The sequence below is a fragment of the Vigna umbellata genome, chromosome 7, assembly GCF_029865625.1.
Source record: "Vigna umbellata cultivar VRB3 chromosome 7, Vumbellata_1.0, whole genome shotgun sequence".
Classification (NCBI taxonomy): Eukaryota; Viridiplantae; Streptophyta; class Magnoliopsida; order Fabales; family Fabaceae; genus Vigna; species Vigna umbellata.
In genome coordinates this window covers 47,313,145-47,330,336 of record NC_142171.1, presented here as the reverse complement: position 1 = coordinate 47,330,336, position 17,192 = coordinate 47,313,145, and the positions used below count along the sequence as shown (strand labels likewise).

Genomic DNA, 17,192 nt, shown 5'->3' with positions numbered 1-17,192 from the left:
TTATTTTAAAAATCAGTTGAGAGAAGGTAGGACGTATATAATCTTGGTGGGTTTTAGAGATTAAAAGAGATTTTATTAAAACACAAAGATGGAGATAGATTGAAAAAAATAAAAGTGAGAATAGGAGAGAGGGTTTGCACTTTTGCACCCTAAACCTAATGTGAAAAGGAGAGAAGAGAGAGAGAGAAAGAGAGAGAGAGATTTATTGGAGAAGGGAGAATGCACGTGTGAGGGGGAGAAATCTCTATGGATTGGAAGGATAAAAAAAGGGATTAAAGTTGTGTGATCTTTGTTGTTAGAGAAAGCCTTAATATTGGCCAAGAAGGTACGAGGAAGCTTACCTTTGCTTTATTGTATGATGAATGTGGATATATTCTTGATTTTCTTGAGGGGTATAGGGAAACTTACTTTTGTTTCATTGTATGATGAATGTGGGTATATTCTTGATTTTCTTGAGAGGTATGAGGAAGCTTACCTTGTTTGTGGTATGTTGTATGTTCTTGATTATCATGAAAGGTAATGCTTGTTTTGATACTTATGTATGTGTGAGAATATGTTTTGGATGATCATAGCCAAAAACTTGATATCTTTTTGGTAAGTATACCAAATCGTTCAAGTAATACAGTAAGATAAGTTAAGAGTATATTGCACATGAAATTTACATCAATGTATTGTCATACAACAATTTTCAATGAACGAAAAAATTAGCCTATCCTAGACATATCAAACGTATTCTTTACAGCAATTCCTTGCAGAAAGTGAAGTCTTGATGTCTTGAAAGGTCTCCTGAATGTCTCCTGAAGATAGTTTTTGTCTTTTTGTCACATCTTTTTAAGCCACTTAACTTCATTAATTCGCTCAGCGCACATGTCTGTATGCACTGTGCAAATTTTCTTAATTGATGCACTTCAACTTATGTTATTCGCACAGCGCACAAGTACTGGTGCGCTATGCAAATTTCTTCCTTCTGGCAGTGTGAATTTTGGGTTTCGCTTTCCGAGAATTTGCTGACAACAGTCCAAATAATACAACCTTTCCTGTACAATTTTAACATAACGTTCTACTACCTCTTATAACTTTCAATGAGTAACAACATGAATAAGTACCAGATTGAGTTCATTTATAAGTGTAAAAACAACTCTTTTTCACACTTATGAGGTTTATATCATGTTTGTGATGGGCTTTTCCTATGAAAGTATGTATGCCTTTGTGGAGTTTTCCCATGATAATATGTATTGATGTCGAGAGGGGATAACTGTATGTTATTTGGTGGTTTTGCCATGCAAATATATGTTGTAAAGAGTGATATGATGATTATATGTAGTATGTTGGATTTGTTTTGGGTTTTGGAGGATTCAAGTGATGTAATGTATGTATTTGGGTCTATTTATAAGAGTATGTGAGGCTTGAATGCATGTATGATGTGTTAAATATGTTTCCTCGTGGTTTGGGATGATGTATGTTTATTTTGAACACTTGATATTTGTCCAGAATGAGTTTAGATTCGACAATAATCGATTATCATTATGATAATCGATTATTTGCGCGTTGTTTTCCTTTTGAGTCTCGTCACTGGAATGATAGATTATCTGGGATGATAATCGATTACCCTTTCATACGTTGTATATATGGAAAACTGTTGTGTGAACCTTTCTGGAATAATCGATTATCATTAGGTGATAATCGATTATCCTAGAGTATTTTTGCTGGAAAAGTGTGTTTAGAGAAGAATGGAGGAGGGACATGCTTCAAGGGTTGTAGAACGTGATATTGAGTAGGTAATGGAACTGTTTGATAAGTTTGGGTCAGATTGGACTCTTGTTTGACATTAGGGCATGGACATGTGATATGAGGAATTAAGGATTATCTGGTGTGACACGGGATAATGACTCTCTTTTGCTATGATTGTAGCAAAGGGAGTGGTGTTCAAGTGTTGAACCTTCTTTGTGTGGAGAGAATGATGTTTCGCCTAGTTCGTGTGTGATAGGAAAACAGGTCCTTTAGCCGAAAGACAGGATGACTCGAGTAGACCTGTATGGAAAAGCTACATGTGACCTGTATGGGGAAGCTACATGTGTGGTGAGGTAGGATACATGAGTGTGACTAGTTCTTTCATGATGGAGATCATGGTGTGGAGATGCTCTTAGTGATGACCATGATAGGGATATTCATGATGGTGTGTTCACGACGAGGATATTCATGATGATGATACTTATAATGGTGATGATGCTTTTGATGAGGTTACGTGATCGTGATGGTTACGATGATTGTGTAATAACTCGATTTTTGAGATGTCACGGGTTATTAAAAAAAATCAATAAAATTCAAAATTTATCATAGTGCAGAAACATACTTTGAAAAACAACCTTATCCAATTACATTATTTCGAGTAATAAAATAACGAATGAAACACTCCAATTATATTGTCTTAACTTGTAAAACAAAATAGCTTTAAATAAATCCCAAGGTTATTCCCTATCATCTCTCGAGTCAATTACGCCTCTAGAACATCTGTAACATTATATATTCATGTATAACACATTATACGATCATCGCCGATAATTTCATTCACAAACACTCAAACATAAACATGTATGGGGTAAGCTACTGATAAAACAATCATAACAACAAGATACATACATACTGATTATATTAATCATAACCAAACACACAACAAGATACATATCTTCTGATTATACCAACCATAATCAAACACACAACAAGATACATACCTTCTGATTATATACACCATAATCCAACACCCCATACATAGTAGTAATAACAATAGGATTCCTAATCCTCTAACATAAACAATTTAATCATACTACTCGATCCTCAATCCCTAATCCTTGAAATTTGATCATCGATCTTTGATCTCTAACCTTTGATATCATTACTAACATCTCACACATAGATCCTTGTTCTATCCACTTATTAGCATACATTCTAGCTACTTATTATAATCATTATAATAACACCACTATCAACATAACATCACCTGAAGCATCTTAAGTACCATGATCATCATCATAGATACGTCACCATCATGACTATCCCAATCATGAACAACAACATGAGCATCACCGTACCATAATACCATAGTGGAAAGAGTTCATCTCACTCTTGTACTCTATTGCACTGACTGTAGCTGCTCCTATAGCCCACCTGTAGCATCCCCTACAGATCATCTCCTTCCAATGCACACAAAACAAAAGGAAGTACCTATCCGTAAATAGAACCAGGATTCACGAGGTACAAGAAGTAGATTTATCCTCCACTCTCATGCTCATCAATCACATACTGAGGTACATCACAACACTCACTCATGCTTCACTCTCAACCACAAGTCAAACTAACCCTAAACATAACCACTAACATCAATCTCTGATTATCATCATGTTCCACCACTCCTCAGGTTTGGTTCACGTCTATTCTGCATCAACTTTTCCATTTTTCACCAAAATTCACTATGAATTTATTATCACTTAAGATAATCGATTATCTAAGTGAAATTTAGCCAGAAACATCACGCAAAAAGGGATATAATCGCTTATCATCACAAATAACTAATGTGAATCGATAATAACTCAAAACCAACACGTAGATAATCGATTATTATCGAATCGAAACACATCCTGGACATGATTCAAACATTCAAACATACGTATATCAACCCTAGATCACGTGGAAACATAGTTAACACATCATATATGCATTCAAGCATCTCATACCCATGTAAACATATTCAAACACATATAATACATCACTTGAATCATCCCGATCCAATCATTGACATGTTATACCCCTAATAATAGAGTGCAAAAGAGTCTCCGATGAAAACACCAAATAGAGTTTTCAATCAGCCAAACTAACTAACAATAATGCTTACAAATCAAAACCAAGAAGATGAAAAATCTCCAAAATAAAGTTGCTGATGAGAGGCTATTTTCTCCCAAAATAGACCTCCGATTAACGGTCAGAATAAAGAACCATACGTCTAGAACTTACTGTTCAAATATCATTCTGATCCAACGGTAAACTACTTCACAACGACAAAAACACTAGTGTAGGTTTTATGAAATGCTCCAAAACAAAACTTTTGATGCAAGGTTATTTTCTCCCAAACTAGACCTCCTATTGACAATCCCAAGGGTCAGAATAAAGAACCATATCTGTAGAACCCACTGTCCAAAAATCAACCTGATCCAACGGTGAAGAACTTCACAACGATGAAAACACCAGTGCAGGTTTTATGTTATGAAGGAATGACTTCTTCTCTTCCTTTCTCTCTCACTTGCCTTTTCCCTCTTTTCAAATGACTCTAATGTGTCCTACTAATTTGACCTATCTCCATTAAAACAAAGTGAAACCTAATGGTCCACATTATTTGGCCTATTCTCCATATAGGAGGAGAACCTAATAACCCAACTCTTACAACATATATTTGTTCTCTCTTAGCATCAAACCCTATGTTGGGATAACCCAACAAAACATACATAATACATTCATAGGGAAAATCTATCACAAATATTACATAAACCATATGCTCATGCATACACAAACTCTTACCCAATAATAACCACACATAATCACAAATATTACATAAACCATATGCTCATGCACACAACAAAACTCTTACCCAAAAATATTGGTAACTTACCCCATACTTGTTTGTGTTTGTGAATGAAATTATCAACGATGATCATATAATGTCTTACATGTGAACATATGATGTTACAGATGTTCCAGAAGCATGATAGATTCGAAAGATGACAGGGAAATATTTGGGATTTCTTTTAAAGTTCTTGTGTTTATACTTTTGAGACAATTTAATTGGCGTTATTTTGCTTCCTTAGTTATTTTAATTATCTTTTAATAATGTAATTAGACATGGATTTTGAAACTATTACGTTTTGAATTAATTATGCGTGTTAAAATATTGAGATTTTTGAGAAATATGTTTCTGCATTATAAGAAAATTTTGAAATATACAGTTTTTGTAATAACTCGTGACATCCTGATTTTTGGGGTGTTACCACACATCTCTTTTGATCATAATAGCCTAATTGGATTCACATCATAGTTCATGGACGTAGGTCGAATGACATGCATATACATGCTTGGCACCGAATCTATGAAGACTTAGAACCAGATTTGTGAAAACTTAGAATCGATTCCAAGAAGAATGGAATTTGTTCTCTTTTGGTTCAAACTAATTTCATGGTCTTGGAATCTTTTTTTTTTTTGTTTGGAACCAATTCTAGGGTGTTGGAATATGTTCTCTCATGCTTGGAACTGATTCCAAAGCTTTCATTTGTTCTAAAAAATGTGTTGCATTGTAGGAAGCATTAGACATGTTGTACGAGGTGGTTTGAGAGCTGAACCGAAGGCTTGTGGTCGTGATTGTTCGTGGTGGAGGTGACTTCATCGTTGGAGGTGGTTGAGTGGTTTGATTTATGTGGAATTTGGTAGTTTGTGGTTAGGGAAGTTCTTGTAAGTGTGCTCATGGTGGAGGTGATAATGTTTCCATGTGTTATGTTTCATGAAAAATTATGATATTGCTTTGATTTGAATTTCATTCTTTGTTGTAGATGATAAATTATGAAAGAAGGTGTAATGTGCCTTTTGTTTGGTGATGGAAAGTGAGTTCATACAAGCTTGTGTACACAATGTTATAGAGAGGTAAGTTATGCAAGTTTTATGTATGTAATATATTACTCTGAATGGATATTTTCATTTTTCAATGAAAAAGTATTTACATTGAGTGAAAAATTGCATATAATATGTACATTGAGTTGTATGAATGGATTTTTTTTAAATACTATAAATATGTATTATATGTATCTTAGTTTATACAAATTTTGAATGAGTTGGATAATAAATTTACCTGGTTTTGATATGGTATAGAAGATTATTTTATGGCTTCATCTTTATTATTTGTATGTAATATCCTTATATTTTTTATGCGGTAATATAGATGGAAGAGGAATTAGATGTGTCATATTTTGATGTTGAAGATGTTGTAAATGATGTTGTTGATGTCTACTTTAATGCAGTTGCACACTTACACTGACAATTACAATTGTGCAACTAGTAGTTGCACTGATAATGTTATGCAGTGTTGTGCATAAGTTGAATATATTGAATATACATTTCAGTTCTAGAAATAGAGTTCAGGATTTTGTCCCAGACAAATAGTGTAGAAGAGAGAAATTGATGTCTTACATAGTACATATAAATCGATGCAATGACATTATTCAAATGGAATTAGAGACATTTATTAACATATGTCAGTAGTTAAGGGCAATTGGGTTAGTGAAGGACGATATATGGTGCCCATTAAAGGAGTAAGTTGCTAAATTTTTACATGTTATTAATATAATGTGAAGAAATCATAGTGTGTCATTTTTCTACTATAATTAAAGATCGACTGTTAGTAGACATTTTCATGATGTGTTAGATGCAATTTTAACATTGGAGTCAGAGTTTTTAATCCAACTTACCGAAACAAAGGTACATCATCATATCCTCAACACTAGTCGATTTTACTCGTACTTTAAGGTAACAGTCGCCATGATTGTATTTATAATTTTACAAAATTACAATAATAAAACAATCTTCATTTACATTTTTAATTTGTCTAAAATAAGACTGTAAATTAAACTCATATGTTCAAGTTGAGTTCTAATATTTGAGGCTCCCAAGAGGGAGAAAGAATTGGTGAACTCAAAATGTCGCGTATGATTTTGATACAAAATTCACGTTACTTAATTTGTTTTGTTTATAGTGCTTTCATTAAAAAGAAAATTATGAACATCATCCATAAAATTATTATCACTGTCATGTCATGAGTTTTGTTCGTTGTAGTTTTTTCAAATGAATATGAAAAATAAATCTTCGCTTCTTTTGTGATTCCTTGTGTCAGAACCATTAAATTTCCCATCGTAATGGGAAACGGGTGTCTGCAAGAGGAGAGCGAGCCTCAGGAAGTGGAAGACAGGTGGCGGCAGAAGAGTGGACGATCAGTTTTTCTGAGGGAGTATATAAGCTAAAATTTCAAAGTTGGTTCCATTCTCTGCATGCGATCTTCTCCTCCAAATCTTCTGAACTAGTTTCTCCTCCTTCTCTCTAACTTCTCTCTAAAATTATCAGCTTTTCCTCCATTGAATTTCACGTTTTCTTCCATCTGATCATTCATCAGAGTGCACGTAAGGTTACTGGTGGCAAGGATCCTCCTTTCAACCGACCGTTTAGTGGTTTGAACTGGTAGGTCTTCCTGATTCTAATAAAGTCTAGTTTGGGGCACATGCAAACCAAGTTTTTGTTGCATGTGTTTATCTTCTTCTTCTTATAAGGTTCTGATCACGTTTCTGGTCTTTTGGGTGGTTTGTTGTACTCAAACAGTGAATCTGGGAGGTTGAGTGTTGGTCGTGGTGCAAAGTTCGTATTGTGAGCGATCGGTCTGTTAAGAGGTAAGGGAAGCTATTAAATTTAATTATGCATGTGTTGATTTTGCGTATGTATGGAATGAATGGATTGATGATTTGTATATGAGCGTATGACTTATATGATTTCTGGATTTTGGTGGTTCTGTATAAGTCGATAAGGATTCTGCAAAATTTCGTAGAATAGTTGGGTGTTCGGTTTCAACCGTTCGGTTATGGTTAGTGAAAAAACTATCAATAGAGTTAGCATTTTGGCCTTACCAGTTTGTAGTCGTTCGTTTTATAGGAAGTGATTAATATATCAAGTGTTGATGGTTATATACTTTTATAATCAGTCTTATTCGATTAGGTATTTTAGTTTGTGATAGCTCATATATTATTATTATAGACTTCGTACTTAGACTAGGCTTAACGTTCGGTTTATGGGTATTTCAGCTAAAATGTCTTAACGTTCGGTTTCCTTAAAAGTACTAGATTTGATGAATAGTTTGTAGGAGTAGAAGCTCTAGGCGCTCGGTTTTTGTAAAATAAGTAAAATGTCGTTTGGTCTTACACCAAGGATCAGTAGTTATAAGTGTTCGATATAAGCTCTAAGCGTTCGGTTTTGTCAGATAGTGAAATAGTTTTCGTTCTTGTTTTGAGTATAGTAGAATATCGTTCGTTATTACTTTGAGGATATTGAAATACCGTTCGTTCGAGTATTGAGGATAGTTAAATATGGTTCAGTCTTATATTAAGTATTTGGTTTAATTAGAGTGTTCTGTCCTTAAGTTGTGTTCGGCTCATGTCAAAGTCATATCTATTAAATAAACGTTCGGTTATATTCGTCTGTTGTTTAGATCCTTTCCGTTCGTTGGTAACTAAGGGTGGTGTTATTTGAGCGTTCGATCTTCTTATGTGAAATGTTGTTTGATCTTTCAATGCTGATGTTATGGCTTGGTGCTGGTTGTTTATTACCGCAATGATCTATTATGTATGGGAAGTATTATTGGTATTCAAGTAAAAGTTTATGTTTCAAGTAATGTGGAAGAGAATTCCGGGGAGGAATGTCTCAGTGTAAGGATAATGTTGTGGTAAAGTATGAATACGGATAGTGAAATTCACGGAGTTCATCCTGATATTCTGATGATTACCAGTTCTCAAGTAGAGATGGGTAAGTCATTGTGTGAGAATGGCGGGAGGTCCTAGCCCATAGGTTCTTGGGTGAGTTATAACAGACTAACCTCGGGTGGCAGCTGATGGTTTTCCAGTTACTCCACCACCCGAGTGCACGAACGACCTCAAGCTACGTATTCATACAATCCGGATGGTCAAGTCAAGTGTCGGTTGTATAGTATTATTATATTTCAGTTATGTGTGATATCTATATTGGCTCCTGTATGTTATAGCGTTCGTTCTGTAAGAGCTTGTAGTTTATTACATGTGTGAATACATGCTTAATTGAATTATAGTAGCTTACCCTTGTTTTCTGTTTTATCCATGTTACCGTTCGGTTTTCTATTGCAATGATCATCCTTGTTGGATGTGAGCACAAGGGGAAGAGCTTACGCTGGAGCAGGAGCTGGGTGGTGAGACTCCTGCTGAATAGTTGATGACCGTTCGGTCGTATAGTAATTATAGTTTTGGTGAACCGAACGTTCACCATTTTTTGTTCTGTAAATATAACCGTTCGGTTATATGTTGAACGTTCGGTAGTGGTATAGGAAGATCTTGCAAAGTTAAACGAAAAATTTAATGGGTATTTTGTAATAACTGTAAGTTTGATGTTCGTATTATAGTAACTGTTCTATCATATTATTAAATATGGACACTTGTATATAGTTGTGTGCTATACTTTTTGAATGTCCTTGAGAGTTTACGAAATGATGGATTGAGTACATGAATGTTAAATCAAAATATTGTATTCTTTAATATAATATTGGAAATTAAAATGTTAATTTTTTTAATACCAAATCTATTAAATAATAATGAGATATTTATATTGTTTTTATCACATATTAGTGGAAAAGAGATATTTTGTGTCTGTATTTTTAAGGAAATAATAGTTATTTAAATAAAATAAGGAGTGATTTGAAATGTGTTGTTATGCAATTACTTCTGATACTTATATTGTTTATTTTTATTTTCTAAAATATAATTAAAAAAAGAAAAAATTTAATATGTATTGGGGAATCCTGACAGTGTTTGAAATAACATAATATATAATAACGAATTTTTAATTGATGTTCATTATCTATAATATTAATAAAAGAGATTTCTTCTTTTTACTGGACATAATAAATATATATCTTTTAAGTGATTTTTTTTTTAAATTAAAATAATTATGTTATCTTTTTATCTTTCAATAATTATTTATTTGAATTTATTATTTCTAAAATTAAATTAACTACGTACAATAAAAAATATAGAAGATGTGTTTGTATTTTATGCTACTTTTTTTATTTTTTTTATTATAAATTGTGTTTTATAATTTAAAATAAATCAAGTAAATGATTGTGAGCGACAAATCAAGTGTATAAAAAAAGTTGATATTCTATCTTTTTAAACAATAACAAAATCTTGTTTTTAAGCAAGTTATTATGAAATTATCGAAAATAGATTTTGTAGTTATTATTTAGTTCAAGAACTCCCACCACCACATCTTTTCCGTCTGCTTTTGATAAGATGGTTTCTACGTCAATTGTTTACATTCATAGATTATATTTTAGCTTAAAATATATATATATATATATATATATATATATATATATATATATATATATATTATATTTTTTATCTAATTGTAAAAATACCTTTTATTTTAAATTTAAAATTTAAACAAGGTTTATATTTTCAAAATTGGTATTTTCAATTTTAGATACATATTTAACATTTTTTATTAGTTCAAAACGTAAATTTTTTCTAATTCTGTTTATTTACGTGAAAAGAGAATGTCTTTATCTAAAAAGAATCGTAAACATCTTAAACATAGAAATATTTTGTTTTTCAATTAACAAATGAACATTTTTTCAACAGAACGAACATGCAACACGAAAAGTCAACAAAAAGTAACCAACCTTAAATAAATAATAAATATATGCAACACAGAAATATGGAAATTTATCCATAAATATTTAATACTTTCGTTGCATTGTAAAGAGCAGAGCAAAAGCTTCTCCGGTGAATTTTGGTTGATCTCAAACCTGCAAATTGGGATCAACCATATCAATTGATTGAATATCTTTCTCACTGTTAATTATTTGATAACATCAATTCAATTTGTTGGTTCATTAATCACTCTTAACATATCTTCTTCTTCACTTTTTGATACCTACCCATATACAAGGAAGAAGCAAAGCATCTTCTTTCAGAAATCACGCCTCTTCCGTATTTAATTTTACTTCTCAATTTTCTCTGTGAGTATTTCTACTCTTCTTTGCTTATTTACTTATCCATTGTTCTGTTTTTTTTTTCGGTTGGGAATCTGTAATCTGTTTTTCTATCTTCAGTTTGATAAAGTATCAAACTTTTTTAATGTTTCGTGAAAATTTTCAAGTAAGGAATCTAGGTTCTCAATTTAATCTCTGTATCGTGCACTTGGCTTAACTCTTCTAATCTTGGCAGAATATTGTTTTGCTCATCACTCGTGTATCGAATCTTAACTGGGTGCATAAAAAATCATGAAATTGGAGGAACTCGTTTAGCAAAGCAAATATAAGTGACTGACCAATTTCTTAATATTAACAGATCCATCCAGCATAGTGGACGATCCACTATGGCACTGTCGCCAGATACTACTCTCCTAAGTTATTGGTTGAATTGGAGGTTCTTCTTATGTGCCCTCTTTATGTTAATGACTATGGGTTTAGCATCATTTTTGATATGGAAGTACGAAGAATGCAGTAAGCCAAGGAATGAGAGAAGAGAAAGACAGAGGGAAACAGCTGGGACTCTTTACGAGGATGAAACATGGAATACATGCCTTAAAGGAATTCATCCTACTTGGCTGCTTGCTTACAGGATATTTTCTTTTGTTGTGCTTTTGTCTTTGCTCACTACCAATCTGGTTGCTGAGGGAGGTGGCATATTTTTCTTCTACACTCAGTAAGCTTACATTCACATATCCTATCTATTCTAGTCTTGATGCAACATAAGTGATCATATATATTCATTTATTTAACAGTTATTTTTAGAACAACTGTCTTTAGATGAACCTAACTTAGAAGATGACTTTTTCAATAATGGTAGTCAATAAGGGAGTGACATGTCTTAAATGAATTAAATTATTTTTTTTTTCACTTTTTGGATTTTAGATGGATGGATTAGATCATGTCTTAAATGTTCTTAGATTGTTATATTTAACTAACTTTTTGCAGATAATTTTTAATCTTTATTGCCTATTAAAATAATTCATAATGTTCAATGTATATATACACACACACAAAGTACTGACGTATCCTATATTTTGGAAATTATAACTGTTGCCATGTCTGTGTTTTTTCCTAAGCTTTGGATATAGTTATTCTATGTATAATTTGTTACAATCGTGGGACAACTTCTGCTGTAATTTTTTGTTCAACTAGTGTGCATAAATCTCAAAATTCAGTTTTCTATGAACTAAACCGGGCTGGCTGGATTCAATTCTTCTGTTCCTTCTCTCTACCTCAATCATTTGTCCTCTTTAAAATGCTGCCAACAAAGTGAAAAATGACACATCTCTCTTAAACATATGTTGTATTGGAGTATTCCAGACTCCTGTGATGAAAGAGTGCATGTTTGAAGAAAATGATCAAACATATGCTGATTAATCTGCCATCTTGATTAGTTGGTTAGAAATATGCTGATTACTTCTTTTTGTTGAACAGGTGGACGTTTACCCTGGTCACCATTTACTTTGGGGTAACACTTATCATCTCTAACCCATCTTCTGATATTATAATAAAATTGCATTTTTTTTTAATTTTAGGGTGGAACTTGTTCTAGTTGGGTTATGATACATTTTATAAGTTACAGGATTATATGCTCCTTAGGAGAAAATTTTGAATCTGCCAGTCAACTTTCTTTTCTCTTGTTTTCATTTTATTCCTTCTCCAAGTGACTTCTGCTCTCAATTTCACTTTCAGTTTGGATCTTGTGTCTCCATATATGGATGTTTCTATAAACACAAAACAATTGATGGCAACACAGTCAATCAGGAACAGTTGGATGCTGAACAAGGCACTTATGTGGCTCCTACACTCGATGGTACTCCTGAATTACCTAACCTGTATAAGAATTCCAATACCAATCAGGAGCCTCGCACTCGGCATATTGCTGGTGTATGGGGTTATATTTTTCAAATAATTTTTCAGGTAATTTTCTTTCTGTATTTTATTGGAGTATTTTTTTGTGTGCCTTACTGTTAGGATATCTTTTGTCTCTTTTCAATTTTGGGTTCCTAATACTTACATTATTCTAAATTATATAGTGATGTATTTTAACAATTGCAAATTGACATTTAATTAGATTTTTTGTTAGTTAGGACATGCAATGCAACTGAGAATTTTCAAAGGGAATTAGTTTTGTGAAAAAGAAAGTATGATTGGAGATGGCAGCCTTAAACTAGACATAAGATATGTGAATTTGAAAAGTTATCAGGCTTATCTAGGAAAATTTTATCTGTTTGAGATGGACAAAGCATGGGTTGCTGGCTGAACAACATTTTTAAACTGGATTTTCCGAGTAGCCAAATAGAATTTTTCCAAAATTAATCATGACACGTCAAATATTTGATCATAGTCTGGAGAGTCTTTTGAGAAACTTAATTCATTGGCATTTTAGGTAGTCACCATCCTCTGTCTGCATGTATTGTCTCTACCAAACATTTTTAGGGTGTTTCACCTACTAAAACTTATTATGGGACAGAGTTGTTTAACTAAATTTGTTTTACAGATTGAGCATCTTTAGAGAATTGTTTTTCTTGTCCTCTTAGTTGCCCTTTCCCCCCTTTTCGTTTTTTTTCTTTTTTTTTTCTCATGAACAACATTGGGTAAGAAAGTTCCTGATGTAATAATATTTGATCCATCATGGCTGAAAAGGACTTCTGCTCTATGTCCATGGTAGTAGTAAGCTATCCTTACCCAGATAGCTAATTAATCATTTAAATTCTAGTTTGAAAGTCCCGGTTACCTGTTTGATTTTTAGAGAACAGTGTTAAAAGATGTATTATTAAATATAAATTTGCAGATGAAGGTTTCCACAACAACGAACATAAGTTTGTAAAAATCTGTGATGCAATCTCTCTGTCAAAGTTTTGTTTTTTATAACGTCTTCTTATTTACCTTGCTCTTTTTTCTGCTACTTGATTAAACACTATTGCATGCTGTAAAAAAAACTAAGTACTTGCATGTTGATTATCATTGTGTTATTAACTGGTTGAACTCAGGAGGCAATCTACTGATTTATTTTCATTTTCCTTAAAATATATAGACTTGTGGAGGTGCTGTGGTGCTCACGGACATTGTATTCTGGCTCGTCCTTTATCCATCTATGACAAAATCAGATTTCCGTCTGGAATTTGTGAGTATTATTGATCTTGTCCCTGATCTGCCATTTATCTTTTGGTGAAGAAAGTTATACTTAAGATACTAATAAAAGTTTTGGAGAATGTTTGGCCTTTTCTTTCTAGTTTCATTTTTGTTAAAACGCTTATGGAAATTATTGATTTAGTAATGAGTCGGTTCTCCTGCTGCAAGAATGCAACTCATCATACCCTTTAACACAACTGTATCGTATTTTCCTTAAATGTGAGGGAACAGTTTTGTTAAAAAAATAATCATTAAAATTTTGCTTGTAGTTGTCTTTTATTTATATGATATTCAACTCGAACATGCTACATGTACTTAACATCAAAGGATTTGGGCTTTTCTGCATGTGCTAAGCGTTGATTACCTCAAGAAAGATGTAATAAATAGGTGTGGTTGTTTGAAATACCTTAATTATGATAAAGCTAAAGAAGCCAAAGAATGATGAGTGGGATTTATGAATGTATAAATTGTTCACATTTTTGGTTCTAATAGAATAGGCTGGTCCTCTGCTACTCAGAAGATATTTTCATAATGAATCCTAATGGTTGCACTTCCCAATTTGCAGATGGATGTTTGTCTACACTCCCTAAACGCTGTATTCCTCCTCGTTGAAGCATTACTGAATTGCATGGTGATTTTTTATTGCGGTTTATTTGTTTGCTTAGTCATTTCTCATTAAATACCTACTTCAAATTTACGTCTACTTCTTAACACATGCAGAGATTTCCAGTGTTTCGATTTGCATATTTTATTTTGTGGACGGCTATGTTTGTGCTTTTTCAGTGGATCATCCATGCTTGTGTTTCCTTATGGTAAAAACAAGTATCCCATTTTCTGATTTTTGCTTTTCACTTCACCAAATTCTGTTCATAATTTTCTATCCGTTGTTCCAGGTGGCCTTATCCTTTCCTTGACTTGTCATCCCCATATGCAGCCTTATGGTATGTTCTTAAATTCAGTGCATCATCACAACTCAAATAGAATCTGTAAAATTAAAATTTAACTTTAACACTATTTTACATTAGATCACCCCTTCAAATATGACAATCGTAAACTTCAAGCAAGGAGCAATTTATCATGTAACATTGCATGTTTATCTTACATGTTACCAGATGCAGCACTAGGAAATGAAATTAATTTAAGCATTCAGATGATGATATGATATTTATCTGGCTCTCTTGTGGTACTTTTAGGTACATAGGTGTGGGTGTAACGCACATTCCATGCTTTGCAGTCTTTGCTTTGATAGTTAAGTTGAAACACTTGTGGTTGTCAAAATTGTTTCCTAGTTCCTGTCAGTTTGTACGGTGATGATACATTCATGAACAGTCATCGGAGTAGAGCTGCTTTCAATATGGCTAAAACAGATTTTAACTTAGAAGATCAGATAAACACCACCTCCCTGCAAAAGTGTTTAGGATTTGTGTGGCATGTGGTTTTTATTTGCTACTTCAGATTGAATACATGGAACTTCTCTGCTCTGCTCTGCTCTAACCATGTTTATGATATCTTCCATCCAAGATAAACATTCCACAGTATCCTCCTACATTGATGAAATCGACCCTAGTAAAGTCTTACAAAAAGTGCTGTTCTTTTAGTATTCAGTATGTATATGAATAGTTTCTGCGTAGCTATGTCAATATGATTCTTCAGAGAAAGTACACGAGTTAAATTTTCAATGGATCGTAATATAAAAATTTGTACTTTGATAATTAATAAGAAACTGTAATAAAGTTGGTTTTTTTTGAAGCAGTTATTATAAAAGTTAATAAATTTATATGATATTTTGTGATTAGATGACAATGTAAAATTACAAGTATTTTTTTAATTACGTCTTCCTTGAACATCAACTATACCTTCACTTTTGATTATCACCCTAATTGTTTGGAAGAACAAAGAGAACTTATTTCTTTTTTTTTGGTTATTTTTGAAAGTGCTTTGTATTAAGTCTACATATTAAACCTTCGAATTGTAATAATAAGCAAGTCTAATATACATTCTCTGTTTAATCTAATACATCTGCGAACTACGCATGTAATTTATTCCATCTGAGTGCTGTTTTCTTTGTTTTTAAATTGAAAGTTGATTGTTTTGGTTTGTCTGCTTTTGTAATGTTCTCCCAAGAAAATGTCTCCGTAAAAATTTGCGGTAACTCGACAGCTAACTAGCCAATTCTTTTCATATTGTGATGAGAAAAAAAAAGAAAGAGAAAACGACAAACAGGAGTGCCAATATATTAGCACGTTCCATAGGAAATCGTGAATTGAATATAAATAATTGATTTTCGCATCAACAATTAAAATTACTCACTCTTCATTGTCATAAACAGACACAGCAGGGAGAGAAATCATTTACTCGATGAGAGAATAAAAAAATAGATTTAAAAAAGATACTCAAATTCCAACTTCATGCATTCTCCAGAAACCTCCAAGAAGCTTGTATAGGATGAGAAAACAAAAAATATTTATAAACACCAACTATTGTGGTTAGTAGATAGAAGGAAGAACCAGTTCCATATTGCCTCGGTTTGAGATTTTGGGGCCTACCACATTCTTATGCACGTGTTTTCATCAACAGAAATTCATCACTTAAATCATTTAAATACTTAGCCATAATTAAATGAGCAGCAGTTAGATGATTGCATCATTGGGACAATGATATGTTTGGAGTTCCATTTTGCAAGTATGACCCCCTTGTAACTTTTCTTGGTTATGTCACCTAACGTAAAGTAAAAGTGACCAAAGGAGAAAAATAGCCCAAAGAAACCAGGGATAAATTTATGGATATCGATGGGTTAAATAAATTTAATAGATAATTATATGATCACATAATGAGTTATCAAGGAGTCAATCCAAATTTATATTTTAATATTTTAAATTTTTAAATATATTTTAAACTTTATGTTCAATATGATATTATTTTGTCAAAATTTAATAATAGTTTATATAAAATCATAAACCATTATATTAATCATTATTAAAATTATATGCGCCATTTTTTTCTTTTCATTAAAAAATCACTAATTTATGTAAAATTCTAAAAAATGGTATTTTAGAAGTGGTAGTAGTTTAAAAATAGTGAGATTCGATTATTTTAATATTAAATGGGTTATTTATAAATAGTTTTGTTATAAACGAATTTCATTATTTTAAAACTTATCATCTCTCTAGAAATCACTTGTTTAGAGTTTTCTACTTTCTTT

General features: G+C 32.4%; 1 protein-coding gene across 1 annotated transcript; it reads left to right on the top strand.

The window, feature by feature from the left end:
* The first annotated feature begins 10,557 nt into the window (after nucleotides 1–10,557).
* Nucleotides 10,558–15,739, top strand: LOC124842050 (uncharacterized). Its single transcript, XM_088095038.1, has 9 exons — nucleotides 10,558–10,840; nucleotides 11,172–11,528; nucleotides 12,290–12,323; nucleotides 12,548–12,775; nucleotides 13,893–13,982; nucleotides 14,556–14,621; nucleotides 14,711–14,802; nucleotides 14,884–14,931; nucleotides 15,184–15,739. The coding sequence occupies exons 2-9, from the start codon at nucleotides 11,200–11,202 to the stop codon at nucleotides 15,299–15,301; spliced, it is 1,005 nt and encodes a 334-aa protein (XP_087951164.1). The 5' UTR covers nucleotides 10,558–10,840; nucleotides 11,172–11,199; the 3' UTR covers nucleotides 15,302–15,739.
* Nucleotides 15,740–17,192: the final 1,453 nt, after the last annotated feature.

Bases quoted from the DNA above. Each gene is read 5' to 3' on its own strand.
- LOC124842050 (XM_088095038.1), top strand. From the start codon at position 11,200: ATGGCACTGTCGCCAGATACTACTCTCCTAAGTTATTGGTTGAATTGG. The intron at 12,324-12,547 runs GTAACACTTATC...TTTCACTTTCAG, and splicing joins TGGTCACCATTTACTTTGGG to TTTGGATCTTGTGTCTCCAT. The intron at 12,776-13,892 runs GTAATTTTCTTT...TAAAATATATAG, and splicing joins TTTTTCAAATAATTTTTCAG to ACTTGTGGAGGTGCTGTGGT.